The 19,554-nt window shown below is 46.4% G+C and overlaps 2 protein-coding genes across 2 annotated transcripts; one reads left to right on the forward strand and one right to left on the reverse strand.

Annotated features, from left to right (window-relative positions):
* Window positions 1-1,941: 1,941 nt before the first annotated feature.
* LOC120897487 lies at window positions 1,942-10,998 on the forward strand. The gene is made up of 5 exons (XM_040302427.1): window positions 1,942-3,253; window positions 9,905-10,139; window positions 10,216-10,383; window positions 10,469-10,627; window positions 10,704-10,998. The coding sequence occupies exons 2-5, from the start codon at window positions 10,062-10,064 to the stop codon at window positions 10,851-10,853; spliced, it is 555 nt and encodes a 184-aa protein (XP_040158361.1). The 5' UTR covers window positions 1,942-3,253; window positions 9,905-10,061; the 3' UTR covers window positions 10,854-10,998.
* A 3,863-nt stretch (window positions 10,999-14,861) lies between these two features.
* Window positions 14,862-16,046, reverse strand: LOC120897423. The gene is made up of 2 exons (XM_040302318.1): window positions 15,515-16,046; window positions 14,862-15,440 (listed from the first exon to the last, which is right to left on the reverse strand). The coding sequence occupies exons 1-2, from the start codon at window positions 15,967-15,969 to the stop codon at window positions 15,101-15,103; spliced, it is 795 nt and encodes a 264-aa protein (XP_040158252.1). The 5' UTR covers window positions 15,970-16,046; the 3' UTR covers window positions 14,862-15,100.
* Between the last annotated feature and the right edge of the window lie 3,508 nt (window positions 16,047-19,554).

Genomic DNA, 19,554 nt, shown 5'->3' on the forward strand with positions numbered 1-19,554 from the left:
CACAGTGTTACAGTGCGCCTTAAACTCTCCGCCTGTATACCCGTATGGTACCATGTACAAATATCATGCAGCAATGTTAAATATCCCAACACACTCAAAGGACAAAATATTCACCATTTGCTTTTTTTTTATATTCACCATTTGCTGATTCACTTTAAGCCTTGCATTCTAGGGACAGAAATCCATTTCGCAGAATAAAATAATACCGTTAACCCGGGCCCCCAAGCGGCATCACCCAAATCTACATAAATTGTACAATTTCTATATTCATCTAAACATTAGCATGTATATTTCGATTTGGCGCCTAACAATATGCACACAAGCACAGAAACTCACGGGTGGAATCTTTTTTGCAAAATGGAAAGAGAACTCATTCTACTTGTCCATTGCTCCGGTGCCCGGTTCGGTTCGGCTCAACAACCTTCAAGCACGGTCCGCATCCAGTGCAAATGTCGTCTAATCACCCATTCCGCCAGACCGCGCGAGAGAACGAAGCCAAAGGAAACAGTCACGTGATGCATAGAATCATTCTAATACGATGCGCGTTCGAGCCCGGCCGCGTACGAAGCGCACGAGACGGCCGATGCAGCGCCAAGCCAATTCCCGCACAGGCTGATCGTTCAAGCAGCAGACGACCCACTTAATACAGCAACAACAACAAAAACGTCCTACCCGGCACACGAGACTTGCCAAACGGAGCGCGGTGCTGCCCCTTGTTGCTTTCGGCAGTGTTCTGCCCATCCGCAGGAACACACGCGCTCGTTTCAAGCATTGTTCTGTGCGCAACACGTGACCGGCAGTCCTTCGGGTGCGGCTGTCTCGTGATGTCCGTTCGTGCGAATATTCTCCCCCAAATTCTAGCGATCAAAATCGGGCAAAGGGGTAAGGAGAGTTGGGGACTTCAGTTTTAAAATAATCCGACTGTAGTGAGGTCACCCATGCAAACTTTCCGCATTTTTTTCATGTGAAAGTAGCAAAAAAAGCCTAGAAACTCAGCACATCGAACTCGCGTTCTAAAGGAATTTGGGGACACACACACAAAAAAATAGTTCCCTGAATCCTTCCCAAGCTGCGCTCATCTGCAACCCTAATGGGCGGTATGGTGCCGATTGGGATGATCGCACGATCGATGCCTTTTCGCTGTTGGAATAAATCAATTTCGCACGGAGCATCATGAAGCACTGGCCACCACCCGGCAACTGTCACGTGTTAGCATCGGCCAGGCGCGCACTACAAAGAAAAGGGCACGATCTAGTGCGCAGCGGGAAAGCGGTGGTTCCGGTGGGCACTACCGGTGATCATGAAAAACAGGCACCCGGTGGGCAATTGGTGTCAGCCAATGTCGAGCTTTCACAACGAAAACGAGGGCGATGCAAATGTGGCATTGTTTCATTGATGCGGTTGGGCAAGAACTCCCAGCCCCGAGGGACTAAATTGCCCAATCACTAGCGAGCACTAAGTGGAGCTTAGCGATCAAATCCTCCGCTTTGCTAGTGGGTATCAATTTTTGTAATTAAAATACCCTCTGGAGAGTACTTCGTACCACGGACGAAGGGTGTACATTAAGCCGGTCCGAACGTCGGTGTCGATTGTAGGCGATGAAGTGGAAGATGTTGTATTTATAATCAGCGGCCTAGCGCTTAGAACCATCACAACTACAATACACATACAGCCTTATCGGTCTGTGACAAAGCTGTCCTGTAAATAAGGATGTACGGATGGCTCGAAGTGCCGACACAGCCGCCCTCAAAGTAGCTCCACTCAGCGCGGCTCACAGCTCACAGCTTGTTATCGTTTCGTTTTATTACTCACGCGGCAGGCGGGCAGGCAGGCTGACTGGCAGCAACACTCACATCGGGCAAATCGCCCCAAAGATGACCCGGCCCCGACCGGATCCCCGGCGGGAGATTAAGCTCACCCTTGAGCCGCGTGAGTCAAACGATTTACGCCGACGATTCCGACCAGCGTACCGCCGATCCCGGCGTTATGGTTCGCTGTAGATAATTTCGCCATTAAACTGATCGCCTTTTTTGCGCTCCCGCGCGCGTGTGTGTGTGTGTATGTTAGTGTGCCGCCTTGTTTTTTTTTTGTTCATCTCAATCTTTAAAGACGCTTAGCTTCGTGGTGTATTTTTACTGCTCACTGAAACGCCAGCGGATAAGCTGCGGAGGTTTAAATTTAACGATCACGCACCAACTTGTGTGTGTGTGTGTGTGCGTGAGTTTGTGTCCGGAATCGGGTAACCGGGAGCGTGAAATGAGTTAGTGAAATATTGATGCCAGTTTGTCGGTGAAGGAGACGGGCAGCAACATTGTTAGCGTACGCCACTGACGTTTTGGGCCATTTGTCATGATTGAGCGTGAACGTGTCCGAACGGGGCACGATCGAGTCGGAGTCAGCGATGGGAATACAGTGGTAGGGAGCGCTAACAAAGTGTATTGAGGAATTGTAAAGACGAGGTGTGGATAGAGTGAGATCTCCCTAAGGTGTTCCTCTATGGTGAAGCTACAGCTTAAAGAGACATTCATCCTAGTGAAACTACTACGACAGGTTGCTATGGAGTGTGAAAGAAGCTGAAATAGGACATCCTCTGAATGCAGCTATGAACTGTGAGAGCTAAGATTTACTCTAGCCAAGCCCTAGAATACAAATTCTTCTTAAAATTCTTCTCAATTCTAAAAAAAAATCACGATCGGATTGAGGTCTCCGTTTTAGCACAGAATGAAGGCATTAACTGAAGCATTGGCCTTGATCTTACCAGAGCTCTGGATGTAGTTCAAGGGTCATGCAAATACTACAGGTCAATCTGTGAAGGATACATTGGCAGAGTGTTGTTTTAGAGTAGGAAAGAGTTCATTGAAAGTCCTCGACAAACAAGGCACATTGTGACAATCATAACCAGAACCATAGTTTCTTTCTCTATAGCCTTAAATGTTTGATATAAAACGCAACCTCACTTGGAGATCTTACGATCGTAGTAGTTAGCCGTGGCCTAAACTCTTTTTCGAATGCCAGAAGTAAAAGTGTGGATCTGTTCTGTTCTACTTTAAAGTTGTAACGTCTAGCAGCAGTTTTGGAGCAATCAGATTGAAGCATCAGAAAATTCAACTCAAAGAGAAGACCTTCATTAAAAATCTTAAGAGCGATAAACTCAAACACGCACAGAGGCTGAACAACCAGCAGTCAAACTAAGCGACCAGAACTCCAAGATCGCAAGAATCGCCCCGAAAAAAGACCCTTTCTACCCACACAAGTAAATATTTACCTCTATAATGCAAATATCTCAATCAAGCTGAACACTTCAGCAGGGTATACATAATGTAATCGCTAAGGACCTAATGTTCGCCCCTTACTTAGCCTTACAAATCTTTCAGTTTTGAAAGTAACCGCAAATGAGAGAATGATCTTGCTACCAAAGTGTTGTACACCTGTTGTTTTATTTGAAGAACATCGATTCTCTGTCTGAAGAGATCGCTGAACGATCAATTCATAAAGATCTTTGTAAAAAAAAGATATTATAACCAATAAGATTTGCTCATTAAGTTTGAAGTTCCTCAACGAAAAAGTTATCCACACCCCACTGTAAGCTCCTTGACCTTGACATTACCTTCCATGTAAGTCGTCACAATCTCGCTTTTTCTATTGCACACGTGCACACAAGTACATTGTACGATATGGTCAAGGTTAATCATAGTCAGGATCAACACCTTTGCCTCCGAGCATCATCGGCGGATTTCATCGAACGAAGGGAATTGACATACCTCCAATATATTGTAAACATTCCTTCCCTGATTGGCCCTCTCCATTAAAGGCTTTCCGAACAAACAAAAAAAATCGCCACCAGGGTGTTGTGGTTTATCGGCACCCGCAACTGTATGCCACTGTGTTTCATTCTAATGGGGGAAATGGGAAAGGCAACAACAACAAAACCACCAAGTCCAAACACACAACCACATGCCGTTTGCCGAGAGAGTGTGCACCCCCGTGTCGTCCGTCAAAATGTGTCGAAAGTATCGCCCATCGATTGCGTTTGACGTCCGACGTGCACTCGACACACCATTTGGAGCGCATGGGGAGGGGGCGTGAGTGTGAAGTAGTAGAGGATCGGGGTGGCAAAGGCAAGGCGCAAAAACACTAGCCGACTTGTCTTGGCTTAACCACCACCACCTCCCGGGAACCGAGACTCGATGTGTCGACACACGAGCCGTGCAGTAAATCTCAGTGCCCTTTCCCACCCTTCACGTTCCCCTGCTGCCTTTTCGGCCTCCCCAAAAACCCGTACCCTGGGACGAGTTTTACGAAAACCACGGGTCCGTCCAGACCGTCGGTGGAGATTATCGTTTCACGCTTCGATCTCAGCTTTGACAGAGAGGGTGGCCACACCAACCAACCCACCCACCCCACGGAATGAGGTGCGGCACGGCACTTGCGGGTGAATTGGTAGTTGTTTCCCCCTTCCTTCCCCCTTTGTCAGTGCGAGCACAAAAAACCCCAACCACGTGTAGTGAAACAACAGCAGCGAAGGTGGAAGAAGCAACCCGCGGTGCCTCTTGTGCGCGCGCGACGGAACTACCGGTCGGTTGGTAACCGTGTTCGAGCGGGACGACAAAGGGCATACCTCCCCTTTCCCCTTCATCCTAAAAAACCCGCATGAGGAAGGTGATGGTGGTGGTGGTGGTTTCGGTCAAAAACGTGGGAACGATTCGTCAAAGCAACAGCAACAGGAAAAAAAAAACTTTAAATAAAACGTTCGCCAGCGCTAGTGGTTGCGCGTGCGCGCGTGCTCGCTAAGGCATCATTAGGCATTTAGCAAACAGAGAGGGATGGTAAGGGGTGATGGTGTTGAAGCGGCAATGGAAGGAATGCAATGAGCGTCAGAGCGGTGCACACTGGTGGGGTGGGGAGTCGAAGTGTCGGTGTCGGACCGTTTGCGCCGTACGCCGTCGTTACGCCGCCGAGAGGCTCATACTTTGTAGCACTTTGTGTCGCGCCACGCGGAACCGTCATTCGCCGCCCCATGTGTGTGTGTGTTTGCATTTGATTGCACTCCCGTGCCACCACTTTGCTTCCTTCTCCGCCTCCTCTCCCCACCCCTTCTCAGGACACATGCGGCAGCATCTTCTCACGGTCGGCTCGTGGGGCAATAGTTTTTCACTTCTCCGACCTCGCTCCCGTTCCCGCCTGGGGTGCGTCTATCGTCGATACGCTTCGATTAGTCCACCACCACGGATTAGCGCTTCACGAGCGGTAGGAAAATTGGGTTTTTAGGGAAAATGGTACATTTTTCCGGGCAGGAATTAACATCACGACGGTGAGAGGATGTTGAACTGGATTAACGTGAGGAGATAGGGAAGTGCATTAGCGTTGCATCACTGTACGTGCGGGTGTCAGCTCGATTGATGGACTATCGGATCGTCTTAATTAAATATTTATCTTACGGGTGGCGCCTTTTGTTTAATTACTTTTTTTAGATTTAGAACAGTGAGTGTATCAGCGCAGAGTGTGGCGAGAGGAAGAAAAAAGCTATGCAATATAAAAAAATTTTATTTACCTCTGTTCACATGTCACTAGAATCTAGAGATTGTGCGTGATAGTTTTTTGGGTTTATGACGTGTTTTGCATCGTTTAGTTGAATAATCTTCGAATTAATGGGTTTTCCTTCTCTTTTTGTTGGAGAGAACAGGACAGGTGTAATCATTATTTTTCATTACAGGGTTTTCCAAGTCAGTTTCGAATGTAAACATTGTTATGTTAGTTATCAACAGCAGTCAATTGGTTTATTTAGATTTATTGGTTAATAGAGATAGTGGTAGTAGTGGCAGAATAATGATATTAATAGCAAAAATAAGAATTGGTAGATAGTCAGGAACAAAACAAAAGAAAAAAAGAACAAAAATAAAAAGAAGAATAAAAAGAATAATAATAATAATAATAATAATAATAATAATTATAATATTAATAACAATAATAATTATAATAATAATAATAATAATAATAATAATAATAATAATAATAATAATAAAAATAATAATAATAATAATAATAATAATAAAAAAAATAAAAAAATAATAATATTAATAATAATAATAATAATAATAATAATAATAATAATAATAATAATAATAATAATAATAAAAAGAAGAAGAAGAAGAATAAGAAATAGAAGAATAAGGAGGAGAAGAAGCAAAAAAAGAAGATGAAAAATAAAGTAAAATTGTAAAAATGTAAATAAAAACATAACAGAAAACGAATGTATCAGTCCCAAAACTTAATAAGATATCGAAATTTATATAATAAATGTCCAGAAACTTAGTGATTTATGTTATTTGTTTGTTTATATATTTTTTTTTCTTTGGCACAACAACCGCTGTCGGTCAAGGCCTGCCTGTACCCACTAATGAAGTGAGCTTGGCTTTCAGTGACTTATTGTTACCATAGCAGGATAGTCAGTCCTACGTTTGTATTAGTATTACGTATGATTAGTAGTTATGTATTAGTTTTTTTATTTATTTGTTCATTTTACTAAGTGAGACTTAATGAAACGTCAATAGCTCAAAAATGAAATTATGAACTTTAACTCTTCAAAGTCGGATGAGATCGAAACTCAACAGAATGGTCCTGCAGTAGCAAAGACTGTGACTGTTCGATTGCGCTCGGTACATTAAGCCCAGGAATATTCCATCTGTCCGTGTATGACCGTGTGAAGGTCACTACGCAAAAGAAGAAACCAAACCTCCATCTAATTTGCACTTGAGGAATGATTAATCCGACGGCAAAAAAGGCACAAATGGGAGCTCCCACAATAGAGTATCCTCGCAGCAAAACCCCCGGAGCCCGATATCATAAACTAAATTGAATTTACCATCAGATAACACGAGCGTGCCCGCGCTTGACTCATGCACAATCTGTGTGACCACGAACCACAAGCCGGAGGGATGGGAACGTTCCTCCACGCTTGCCCACTGCCATGCAGCTTCCGACGTGCCGCGCCGAGAGTCGTCCATCAACGCGCGCCGTTTCGCTTCACCGTACAATGTTTGCTCAGCTTCAGATCACCCGGTCCCGCTCCTAGCGATGCCATTTGCACACCCCCTCTCGAACATCCCTCCCCGAAACATCCGTTAAACGATCATCTAAACGCAGTGTGTGTGTGCGCGTGCTTGTAGCGCCCGCATTGTTTCACCGCTGACAAGCGCACACGCTTATTTGTGTCGTGCGTCTTCACAGGCCGCTTTACGGGGGGAGAGGGTGTACTAATGGTGACAGACGGGTGGCGCTTTTTTGCCCCCTTCTCCCACGCCCAGTGAAGCTAGACGGCGGCACGATCACGCCCGTTCATCCGCACACAAATGACCACCGGCGAAGCGGCGATGCGTTGCGCCTCGTGTGTGTCGGAACCGCGCACCGTTTGCGCGGCCAGCCCCAACCCCCGTGCTCGTCGTGCTGGGTGACGGGAAAACCCCGTCGCCGCTGCTGCTCTCACTCCTCGCCCGCACTCCCTCTCTCTCTCTCCCTCTCTAAACAACACTAGCCCCTCCCGTGCCCATATTTCGGCCGTGCGATAGTGCGGCGGCTCCGGGCGGACAAAAGAACGCGACCCGCGGCTCGGCCCACAACAACACAAGTACATGGCAACTTTGTCGTAATTATGGCAGGTCCGGGGCACCGCAGCACCGCTCCCGCCGTCGCCTCCGGCCGGGCGCGTGGAAACGTGCGATGGTGCGATTTTGAGATAATTTTTCATTCCGCCGACGATTCCGCGCCGCGTTCGGAAAGGGCACACGCGCGAGAGCGCGCGCGCGCGCCCGAACGTTCGTCGCACGGTCGTCACCGTCACTGTGGTCGTAGTGGTGGTGGTGGTGATGGTGATGGCGGTGGCGTGTTTTCTTTCGCACAACCCCCCGGTCAGTGGGGGCCGTTTGGCGGGGGTTTCGCTTCTTTGTATTATTTATTTTATTTGCCCGCGCAGGTGACCGTTTGATTGAGGCTTTTTGCTACACGCGGGGCATGATTGTTGCGCCGGACCGGCATTGTCGACAGGCGGGATGGCGATGGTGGCGATCTAATGCAATTAGCGGCACTTGTACGAGGCGGTCAGGGCAGGTGGGGCAGGTCGGGATGGTGGTCGGTGCTAGAAGTCGGTGCGCAGGCCGTTAGGGCCCAGTGATTGATGGCCGATACTTGCTGCGGGTAATTTTTCACGTTTCAAATGGCTCGCTGACGAATGCGTGTTGTGTGCGCGCCAGTGCGATAGTTTGGGTGGTTGGGTCCCCTCCCTCCCGATGCCCCTTCTCTTCCCACCTTACCTTACCACCCCGGAAACAACAATCGAAAAATCGGTGGAAGGTTGCGGCAGGTTCGTGCGAATATTGCTTCGTGGCATGAAATTGAATTAGGTGTTTTATTTTTTGCAACTTTTCAATGCACGTCGCGGTTTCGATAGGCGAGGTAAAATAAAAGCAATTATAATTAAAAAATATCTCAGCGAAGAGTATTGCTCTATCACTATTCAATTTTGTGTTAAATAAACCGCACTGTCGTAATTTTTTGTACAGTTGGTGATTGTAAAAAATATTAGCATTTGGTAAAACAATATTTTTTCAAAAGGGATTAATCCTCAAGGTTTCATTCTCTAGGAATGGCAGAACGATGTACGTTTTCATTCTTCAGCTGCGTAACTCCTTAGATGAAGTAGTTTTGTTCCACCAGAACCTCTTAACACTGTTAGTTTAATCAAACGATGCAAAATTTAATTAAAATAATATCATTATCAAACAAATTCATCTTCTTGAATAATTTTCAAACAATAATTTCCTTTTTTCTTTACGTTAAAAGGCGACAATATACCAAAGAATAACAAAACAAATGTTCATAACATCCTTCATTTGGTACAAAATTCATAATGTTTCAGTCTTATTGTAAATATTGTTATTGAGGTCCATTGCCTGATTGCGGAATCGGATGTACAAGATCTTTTTAATTTGACAGTTGTTTGGACAAATTGACCTGATTTGATACAATTATTCAAAAATGCAAAATGGATTCCATTTTGATTGAATTGTAAAAATCGTTCAAGAATGTACAAAATTGTAATCTTCAGTCAGAATCACATCAGGTAATTATTCTAGCGTGGGTCTAAACCCTACCACCTCCAACAAAGCTACAAGAAAATTAACTACATTTTCTCTAAAAACCATGAAATTCGACTTCCGTGGAAGTTCTAGATGCGCGGGTTCTTCGCGGTCCGCATTAATACTATACTTGGGGGACAGTATGTACAATCGAATATTGAGCATTTGATTTTACCGGAGTTGTATTTATAAAATTCATTGCCCAGGATGAATTTTACAGGATTTCCTACGAATTATTGCATGCTCCACGGTTTCATTTGGTTTGTCTAACTATTTTTTCCTGAAACTGTGTGGATTTTAATACAATTTTGTAAGCATATCAAGAAAGTTTGAGGCACAAATCAAAAACTTTGGAAGCATACTCGTAACATACTTCAAAATATTTTTGAATACATAAAAACATGGGAAACTCTACACAAAGGAATTATTCTTAAGCTATATGAAGGCACCCAAAAATGTTCAGAAATAATCCAAGTCCAAAATCAAAAAGATCATATTTGATAAGTCATCCAGACCAATGTGTAAATTTACAACCTCCAGAGTTTCAAAACTAGTACTAATTTAGATGACTGTGCAACAATTAAATGCAATTTTCTATGGATCTATGGAGCAAACTGCTTTACAAAACTACCACTGAAGTCTTATCCATAATAATATATTTTATATTCAGTTAATTGCTGCACTAGCCTATTGCATGTTAGCCATCCCGAATAATCCATCTTCCACGTGCCGGAAACAAGTCCTACTACATGCTCTCTTATCCATGTTTCCAGCGAACAAAACATGGTCAAAGCTTGTTACAGATGGCTGGCAGATAGTGTACAAACGGGGTAAATCACAACGATCGTGCATGTACTTCCCAGCAAAAACGAGTTCCAAAAGATCTATAAATATTCAACCATCAGTCGGCGGATACACTTACGCCGCAACATGGCAGCAACCGTGCATAGACTCATCTCACCAGTAGTTTGCAGTGGCGTGATACTGTTCGCGCTTAGCTTTGCAAAGGTTTTGAACCGTTTAAGAACAAGAAGCTTGAGCACCGCAGTAACTAATTCTTATCCTTACACATACACACAAACAGGGTGAATTTGCCGTACAGTTTGGCGAATCGTTCAAAGCGTGTCCGGACGCGCTGGACAGTGAGCTGATGCTCGATCTGTCCGAGCTGCAGGTCATACCGGACGAAAATGACAGCATGGTACTGAACGGTATGGTGCGCCTGAACCGTGCGCTGGAAAGTCCCGTCGAGGTAAGGTATTTTGTGCGTTTAGTGATTGCAAACTGCCGAAGATAATGTGACACTGATAAACTACCCTACTATTGTACGTGTCAAGATCAACGTGTACACCAAACGGCTGGAGCAGGGCACCTGGAACGATGCGCTGCTGGGCCGCAAGGTGCTGGACCTATGCCCGCTGCTGCAGGTCAGCACGGAACCGTGGTTCGTCATCACCAGCATGATGGAGAAAAAGGGCTGCCCATTCCCGGAGGGGGTGAGTAGAAAGCCGTGGAAAATGTGGCAGAAAACGTATGTACTAAACACTGCCACCTTCCGTACCGCCTCACTAGCACACGGAATCGTTTGCGATGCTACCGGTCGGTGACTTTGGCATTGAGATACCGCCAGACTTCGTGGGCGACTGGAAGGCGTTCTTCGAGATCACGTCGCAGGCCAAGATGTCCTGCCTGATGACGGAGTTTAGCATCGTCGAGGTGTAGCCTAGAGAAAGATTTTCCATTGACAAAGTTCTTCAGCTGTGGCAGAATGAATGCTGGCAAAAAGGCATCAGATCAGTTCTAATAAAAACCATCAAAAACCTCTTCTTGCGAGACGATGCTCGAGATGTCATTCCAGAATTTCAAATGATGCGTTGCGTCAATCAAATCTCTCCGTTGCGTTTGCTTCCGTGAGATCAGAAAGTCGCCCTTCCCAACCTATCAGTAGGCCCTACGAGCCTGCAGGACCTCGAGGAAATTGCGAGAACTGTCTCGCTTGCCGCCCCCAACGCATTTGCGTTTCAAATCAAGCCTGATACTCATTCCAGACGCACAGGATTCCGTTAGGCACATCGCAGCACTTTCTCTGGGGATCGTTCTGTGCGTGCGCCTTTGAGCCCGATGCCACTGACACTTACGTAAGCGTGGCCAAGCGATCGGGAGTCCCGATCGGGGGTGGACCTCATCCCGAAGGCAGGAATGCAGATGAGCAGAACGAACCCCCGAACGGACGGCCGACGACCGGCATTATCCCGGACGCTCACGGGCCCGACGGCAAGCGTTTTGACATTCTTTGGAATGGCGACGACCGCTCGATAAATATTAATGCAGCCAGGGTTGGCCGTACGCCCCAACAAGCGTTCGTCGATCGAGGCCAAGGTCCAGACGACCCGGCTGGTTTTTTTTTTTTGTTGGGATACTTGAAGCCGTCCCCGCCCGGCGGTGAAATTTGAATAGAAATATTGTGCTGATGGGCCATGTAATCCAAGTATTACAGCAATCTCTCTGTCTGATTATACAACTACGGGTGCGGGTCCTCGCCTGCCAGTACTATCAGCGTAAGGGTTTTGAGGAGCTTGCTTGCTCCAAAAATATCTTGGTTGCTTTCGGCACGGTATGCATGAATGGAGCAGTAAATGACCGTTTAACCAAAAGTTTACCTTTTACAGCAATTGCGTATCGAGTCCGGGTCCGGTGACCTCCGGCTGTGACCGCTTCGCACGACCACTCACAAACTATCGCCCTCCTGTTTGGGCAGAAAGTTCTCCAGTTCGCCGATTAGCTGACGAAGGCGAAGGCGGCCAATGGCCACCAATGGGGTGGCAATCTATGAGACGTGCGACCCGGCACCGAATGCCAAAGTCCGATTACACTGTTGCGTGCATGTGAGTGTGTGTGTGTGTGTACATTAGAATAACAAACCGAGCGCGCGCCGCATTTGCCAACGTAGCGCGTGTGCCGCACTTAGCCACCCGTGCGTCTCTTCGGGGGAGGGTGGCCCACACCACACGTGAACCACCCCTTTCCTGAAGCTCCCCGGCACTCTTGTGTTTTGCCCGATTGGCAATGTGTTTGTGTGTGGACATTGTCAGGGCCGTCGCCACTCTTGGATGGTGGCATAAACGGAGGGGGTAAAGCGAACGAAGGCGCGCGCGCGCGCGAAAATTATAACAATGTAAATGAGTTTATAAATAATTTGCTTTAATTGAACCGGGAGGCCGAAGCGTGCGCGCGAGTACTCTCCCCGACGCCCGTTCGCAAACGGATTGGCTGGCAGGGCGCTAACACGAGCGGTGGCAACGCTGGCGGCATCGCGCAAAGAAACATCCGTTGTCGCACATTCCGCTTCGGTTCGCGCAATGTTGGTAAAGGATGGCGAGGAGAAGGGGGCATTGGGAGCCCTCGTGTGTGTGTGTGTGTGTCAGTGGGAGGTCGATGGTTCGATGGGAATTACGCTGCTGCCAGCGAGCTGTATTATGTTACCCCGTCGTGTACCGTTGGATGGCGCGTTGGTCGAAGTGAGGTTTCTCGCCACGGTTTGGTACAAGGAATGATAACAAGGAAAGTTCATGGATGATACAGGGCTGGTGAATAGGAGCATGCAAAAAATAAGTATCGGATTAGGTATCTACAGTACCCTGTTTACCTAAAACGGGCTCGGTGATAGTGTCGACCAACACTCAAAACGATGCAGGGATAGTCAGAGCATTTAAAAAACAAAATACCCTGTGATTCAGATGAATCAACCGAGGATCATATCAGGACATCTTCCCATTGCTGACATTATTGATCAACAAATTGATAATCGAAACTGAATACAAACTTAGTGATTTCAGAATTGTTTATAGTTTTTCTTCAAAAGTTCAAATAACTTTGGATATTTCCCAATCATCATGCCAATAGATCGTGGGAATTACTCTAAAACATGTGGAAATACCTATGAATCTTCAGAATACAAATCATTCCTAGAAACATTTCAAAATGCTTGCAAAACCCTTTAAAAGTACGATCCAGTTTTTGCCTCAAATGCAACAATTTTTCGCAAGTGTGTTACAAGTTTTAGCTCCAAGGTACTAGATTTTTTTTATTAGTTTTGGGATTGGTTTTTATTAGATTGGGGTGCGATTTTGAAAGTTTCAAAGCCTTGAAGATGCTGGTAGGAAGTTTCAAGGCGAAGACTGTTACCTACAAACATGTTTTAATTTCATGAATTTTATAACAAAAAAAAAAGAAATTATAGATTTCGATTTGGTGGTATTGATGTGTAACATAGCTGTTCTCCAAAATTATCTGATATTCCTTTTAAATTTATCATAATTTCTACATGAGTAAAAAGTTAATACGTTACAGACAGAAATAGGTGCGTTAATAGCACAAATGAATCCACTTTGTAAATCAAAACTTTTTTTTCTCTATGACTGTCGGTAGTGTTGTATAAGAAAAGTCATTTTGTGCCTTGCGTAGTATTGAACACTTTGATGGCAACAACTTCAACAACTTATGGTGCACAAAAGCGAGTAAAAATGTTTCCAGTTACTAATTTTTTGTTCAAAAATTCATAACTATAAGCAATATACATCAGATTGCTTATTTTGATGTTCATGATGTTAAAAATCTAATCAAAATACAAAGCATTAATGTCACCATGTATACAAAAGGCTAAAAAAAATGACCACTTTGGTGTAGAATTAGTTTAGAATTATACCAACTAAAACACATCTAATCCAATTTCCACAACGACTTCAATGGGTTTTCTTTGGTAAACCCTCCCCTTGACTAGGTAGAACATATTGTCCCATAATTAGCTTAAAACAGCAGGTTAGCACCATTCTCGGTGCCGCTCGTACTGTAAACCAACACTGGCATGCGACCACTTTGGCCGCGAGTCTAAACCGTGCCAATCGGCCACCGGTTGAACGGCACGAACGGCAAACAGGAGGAAAAGGAGGCAATCGCAAGCGGGTAGCGGCGAACGTGGCGAAAGTTTGTTATACAAAGTAAGAAACCCCTAAGCCCCCTAGACCATCCTTCACCCCACCCCGACGATGAAGAAGACGAAAGCCGGCGTGTGTGGCGTGTGTCAGCGGATGCACTATTTCGACCTACCGCGAGCTGTCGCCAGCCAGAGCCGTCGTCGTTGGTTGTTTGTCTTTGTTGGCAGTGTCGACCATGGACGGCCTCGGTTGCCTTTCCACCGCACACGGTAGCAGTACAAAGGGAAGAGGTATTTTGTTTTTGTTTTGCCGTTCGTTCTTGTGCTAGCTGTAAGTGTTTAGAAGAAGAAAACAAAATCATTCGAGAAGGTTAAACACCGCTGGCAAAACACTGTTCTGCCGTTTGATTTGGAAGAACACTTGATAAGATTGGTAGTTAGAAGGGATCGTTAGAAGGATCGTTTTGTATCCAATTTCTTCTCAACTTTCCGTGCCTTTATTATAATGATGTGGACTTTCTCGGCTACATTTAGAGGACACCGGACGTGCAAAACTATGCCCCGCAAAGACGATTTCTCATTCGACCTTCCCACCGACCAAGAAGATGGCATGAAATGGAAGTGAAATGTGCTAATTTTAGCGCAAGTCACTGGCTAACACTCTTCTTCCCTGCATTTACATACGGCCAATCATTGATGCTTGCAAACTATTGACAAAAAGACACACGCAAGTACCACCGTGCATCCCCGCCACACCCACACGCGCATCATAATAAAGCAACAACATCGACGAAGGGTCACGTTTCAGGCAACGATTTTTACTACTGCTCCTCGACACGATGCTAATGGACGTGTGCGCCATTGACCATTTCACCGAAACCCAAATTAACCCCATGCACCCTTGGGGCCAGAGCTTGTACTGCGAACCAACCGAATCCTTTTCCCGCGAGAGGGAGGCGTTTCCTGATGAATTATTCGCGCAAGTCCACCGGCAAAAATGCGCGATTTGCATCACGCCCGATCGTCCGAGCGGTTATCAATAGAAATGCACACAAACTTCCAGAAGCTTCGTGCGGCTGTCGGTAAGAAAGTCTAGCTGCTGCTCGGGTACGACCAGCCCAGCGCCGGACCGGTGCAGCTCCGCCGCGTCCTGCGAGCCGTGCAGCGGCACGATCTCACCGCTGAAGGCTACCGCGTACATCACCAGCCGGGAGGATTCGTTCTTTCCCGCCTCCAGCGTGTACTGCTGCCGGTGGCCATCGCCCGCATCGGGACCGGTAATCCACAGCACCAGCCGGTCCGACCCGTAAAGCGAACATTTCGACGACATCAGCGCAAACGGCAGCTTGTCCCGATGCTTCCCATCGCCAAGTCCTCTGGTAAGTGTGCGATATAAAGAGGCATATCTTCAGGAAATCCTCAGAAGTTGTCGTCATTTGCTTTAACTTACCTTATTTTGCCACTAAGAAGCAGAAGCCTGTGACAGCGCTGCTGGTCGGTCGGTTCCGTGTACGGGTCGATCAGGACGGTGTTGGTTTCGCCCGGCCACAGTGTGTCCACCAGCACCTCCTGGTGGTCGAAGGCGACGTGTGTGGCGAACATAAACAAGCAGCACGGCTGCCGGCACCCCCCGGCGGGACAGGGAAATGGTTGGCGCGAGATGGCCGTATCCTCCAGTTTCACGACGGAAGAGGACACTTCCGGCAGCACCTCGAACGGAAGCTGACACTCCTGCCCGTTGATCGTGGCGGTGTACAGCGATTCGCTAGCCAGCAGTGAGCTGGTACAGTGGAACAGTTCGCTCGGCGGCATCGTTTCGTCGAGGAGTTCTTCCTCCCGGCCGAGCTCCTGCTCGGTCGGGCATGGTATCGGTATTTTCGACTTTTTAATTTCGTTTCGTGACATGACGGGTTTTAAGGGGTAAACTTGTGCGGTCGGTTCCACTGGCTACTGTGTTCGTGCGATTGTGCGTTGCGAGGGATATACGGTTGTGACGCCTGCTGCGATTGTCTATGCGGTTCCATTTCGTCAACAACTAGGAACAGCCTCAACTTCCAGGAAACACTTCAAACTTTGCCGTGACCTTCCCTGACCGTGTCCGCGTCGTAGGGCTAGCGAAGGGTATCGGTTCATCTGTGCTATCTCCCAATTCTTTCTACCACGTCAAGCGAAACGCAAGAGATTACGCACTCGCAAGTAAAAGAACAAAAGCGGAACCCTGCTAATTAAACGAACGAAATCCCGTTCCGCTCTTCATTATCGACGGTCGGGAGTTTTGGTTCTCGCTTTTTAAAAATTCTCCCGGGGAAAGATTAGAACGCTGGCGTGCTGACGGAGGCCTTACCAACCAGAAAGGCCAACGCCAGTGGCCAGTGAGATGTTGTTGCCTGGTCGTAGGTGCGTTTTTATTAGCCGAAGCGCTCGATTCGAGCATGTATTCAGCAAGCGTGCGCTTGTAGCTCATGCGTCCGGTGCCCTTGGGCTGGTTTGGGCCGGTGCAGCTCCCTCCCCAATCAAGGCAAATGGTGTGCATGTAAGATCGGTTCGTTAGATGCGAAGGATAACTTCACGACAAGGAATTGCTTGGTTTTTTTTATTTATGCTCCTGCTGCTGCAACTTGGCTAGCCAGATCGGGGGCTGTCCCTCTTAATGCATTGCAAATCAGCAGCATAGAAGGCGTTCCCCGGCGGCCCGAGTTCCGCGGGCTATTTGCATGGCAATCTAATGAATACGTCAAGTGTCAGGCCGGTAGCGGCGGGTATGCAAGGTGGCGATAAAAATGATAAATAATCTCGGCCTGCTCGGGCAAGGGTGCCAAAACCACCGGGCACATGTCGTGCGGTTAGCGCGCCACGGGCACAACATAGACCTGACACCTTGCTGCTGCTTCACGGGTGGGCGGGCGAGCTGATTGATGTAGTTTTAATGATCGCGGGTAGTGTGGGTAGTGCAGGGACGGATGCATACCGATCCCGTGGCGGCCTCAAACAATGTTGCAATCGTACGTTGGTGGTGCTGGAGGGGAGGTGAAACTGTTGATCGGTGCGTTTTCGATGTGATCTGCCACGATGCTACTGGGTGTTTCACCTGCAAGAAGCTACTGCAACCGATAAATCCACTCAATCCGCTCGTTTGACAATCTCGGGCAAAACGCACTCTCGGGCACGTTGATTAGGTGCGAGAAATTCTACACGCCGCGAAATCAAGCGCCGTAACCGCACGGGAATCGTGTTCCTTCTAAAGCGTTGTGTCAGTCGGACAAATAGTCACGTCAAGGAACCATCACACCGGTGCGGTTTCTCGTGTCATAACGTACACGTGGCACGGTCGAACGTTTTTTTGCGGGAAGTGCAACGATGATGATAAGGACTTTGGTTAATGACATGTAGGAAGACGCAACTGTAACATGCACAATTGACGAAGAAAATGGAAAGAAATGAAATTTATTTCATTGTTGAAAGCTAAAGTTTAGTTTAAAAGTTAAACGAACCTACAGACAAGTAAACGACACCATTAAAAACAGCGACTTTTTATCCATGCAAGATGTAGAGAAATGGAACCTAAAGAGCTACAAAAATAGTTCTAAAGATATGAACATTTATTGCCCTTATTTGAAAGCAATGCAGTTAGATACTTAATCACAAATGTTTAATTTACAATTCTTAAGTCTTAAGCCTTAAGCGACGCTCCCGTGGTACAGTCGTCTACTGGAACAATTCAATAACATACCCGTAAAGGCTTTGATAAAAAATCTATATAATAAATTTTGGTAAAACATACACGGTCCCTGTATTACGATAGATTTTTATTTGTGTAGTTCTGTCTGATCAAGAATAACCTTATTTTTTTGACTTTGAAACACGATTCAGACATACTCTATTTCTGTTCCGACCCAATTCGTGTCCAAAAAAGTTGCTCGAGGTAGAATACATTTGCCATAAGCGATAAACACATTCTGGAATTATGCATTGTCTTTGTTCCATTTTTAACAACTTCCAAGGAGTAAAGTCATGCAGTCATGCGGGATTTAAAGTAAATTAAAAAAAAAAAACGAATTAAATCCACCACTGATGCCTCGCTGATTTCCAGTAAGCTGCATATTAAGCGTAATTAATGCCTTTATAATTGATACAATCGTTTCAATTTACCGAGTAGAGGACGCTCAACAGTGTACAATGTGTCGGAGGCCTTGATCGGCTCGAATTTGCGGGACTACCATCGTTTTTTTTGTTTTCGGCGGGGATAGTTGAAGCAGTTCTAACACCAATCACCATCACTCGCTGAGGACAACACCTCCTAACGATCGCGATTGTTTCTTTGCTCTGCTTTGTTTTTACGCGCTACAACGTTTTCCGGTGACGGGCAGAGGCATTAAGCCTCAACCTGTCCGCAATGCCGGGCGGACCTGTTCGACCGGTCCACTACGCCTGACCTGCGCCAAGCCGATTTAATTTGAGCATCGTTCGTTCCTGAGGCTGACGGGATGGGTACTGGACCGTGGCAAGGCGGCAAGCTAACCGGACACATTTGGCACAGTGAGGTCGGCGAGGAAGTACCTAATGAAGGCAGCAGCAAAAAAAAAAACTGGACGATTAAAATCACCAGGTTCAGGTTCAGCATTGTCACCATAAGTATGGTCCACTATTTCATTTCCATCGTTTCTTTTTTTGGCGCATTGACAGCAATTTGACGTTCACTCTGCACTTTTTGTTGTTGTTGGTCTTGTTTACAGTCATTTGCAACTTTTACGACACACACACATACACACTCACAGACGCTCATGCACATAAATCCAATGGACGGACTTTGTCCCCAGCGGTGGGGACTCTCATTTGGAACGCAATTTAAATCAATTTTGGCAAAACAACTGTGCAGCAAACAGAAAAACAACAACATTATCCATCATACTTTGTGCCAAACAGAAGGTTTACGAAAAAAAAGAACCCCACCTGCATTCCCACCAAGTCTAAAAAGCAAATAGATCGAACGCCAAAACTGCTTAAAGTGCTGCAAGTGGTCGAAAAAAAAGTCAAACCAAATCAATGCACACGTTCCCCGGCTCTAAAGTCCATTAAACGCGACGTGCAGTCAGTCACTCCGGCGGACGTCTGAAGGTGGCCACGGTTTGAAAGAATGAAGTTTTATTTATTTACTTCTGTGTGAATTGCCAGTTTTTCTGTTTGCGGGGTGCATTAGTTTGCAAAAATTCGTACCCATTTTTTGCCCACCCGGGCACCCACTTTCCCGACAGGTGTCGAGTGTCCGCGTGTACGAGCGCGTGCCTTGTGAAGCATTTTTTTTTTTTGTTTGCCGTTGTTGGCTATTGCCTTTGTTTTCTGTGCCCAATCAAGCAATAGTTGGACGAGAGGTAAATCAAAGTAGCAGCAAATGTACAGCTCCGCACCGTACCGGCACACGTCGAGCTGACGAAAACGGAAACGAGCTCCAGCGCGCCCCAGCCCACAGCAACGGCAGCGTGTCAGCAAAAC

Source organism: Anopheles arabiensis, chromosome 2 (genome assembly GCF_016920715.1).
Source record: "Anopheles arabiensis isolate DONGOLA chromosome 2, AaraD3, whole genome shotgun sequence".
Taxonomy (NCBI): domain Eukaryota; kingdom Metazoa; phylum Arthropoda; class Insecta; order Diptera; family Culicidae; genus Anopheles; species Anopheles arabiensis.

Bases quoted from the DNA above. Each gene is read 5' to 3' on its own strand.
- LOC120897487 (XM_040302427.1), top strand. From the start codon at position 10,062: ATGGCAGCAACCGTGCATAGACTCATCTCACCAGTAGTTTGCAGTGGC. The intron at 10,384-10,468 runs GTAAGGTATTTT...GTACGTGTCAAG, and splicing joins CGCTGGAAAGTCCCGTCGAG to ATCAACGTGTACACCAAACG. The intron at 10,628-10,703 runs GTGAGTAGAAAG...CCGCCTCACTAG, and splicing joins GCTGCCCATTCCCGGAGGGG to CACACGGAATCGTTTGCGAT.
- LOC120897423 (XM_040302318.1), bottom strand. From the start codon at position 15,969: ATGTCACGAAACGAAATTAAAAAGTCGAAAATACCGATACCATGCCCG. The intron at 15,441-15,514 runs GTAAGTTAAAGC...CACACTTACCAG, and splicing joins CTTCTTAGTGGCAAAATAAG to AGGACTTGGCGATGGGAAGC.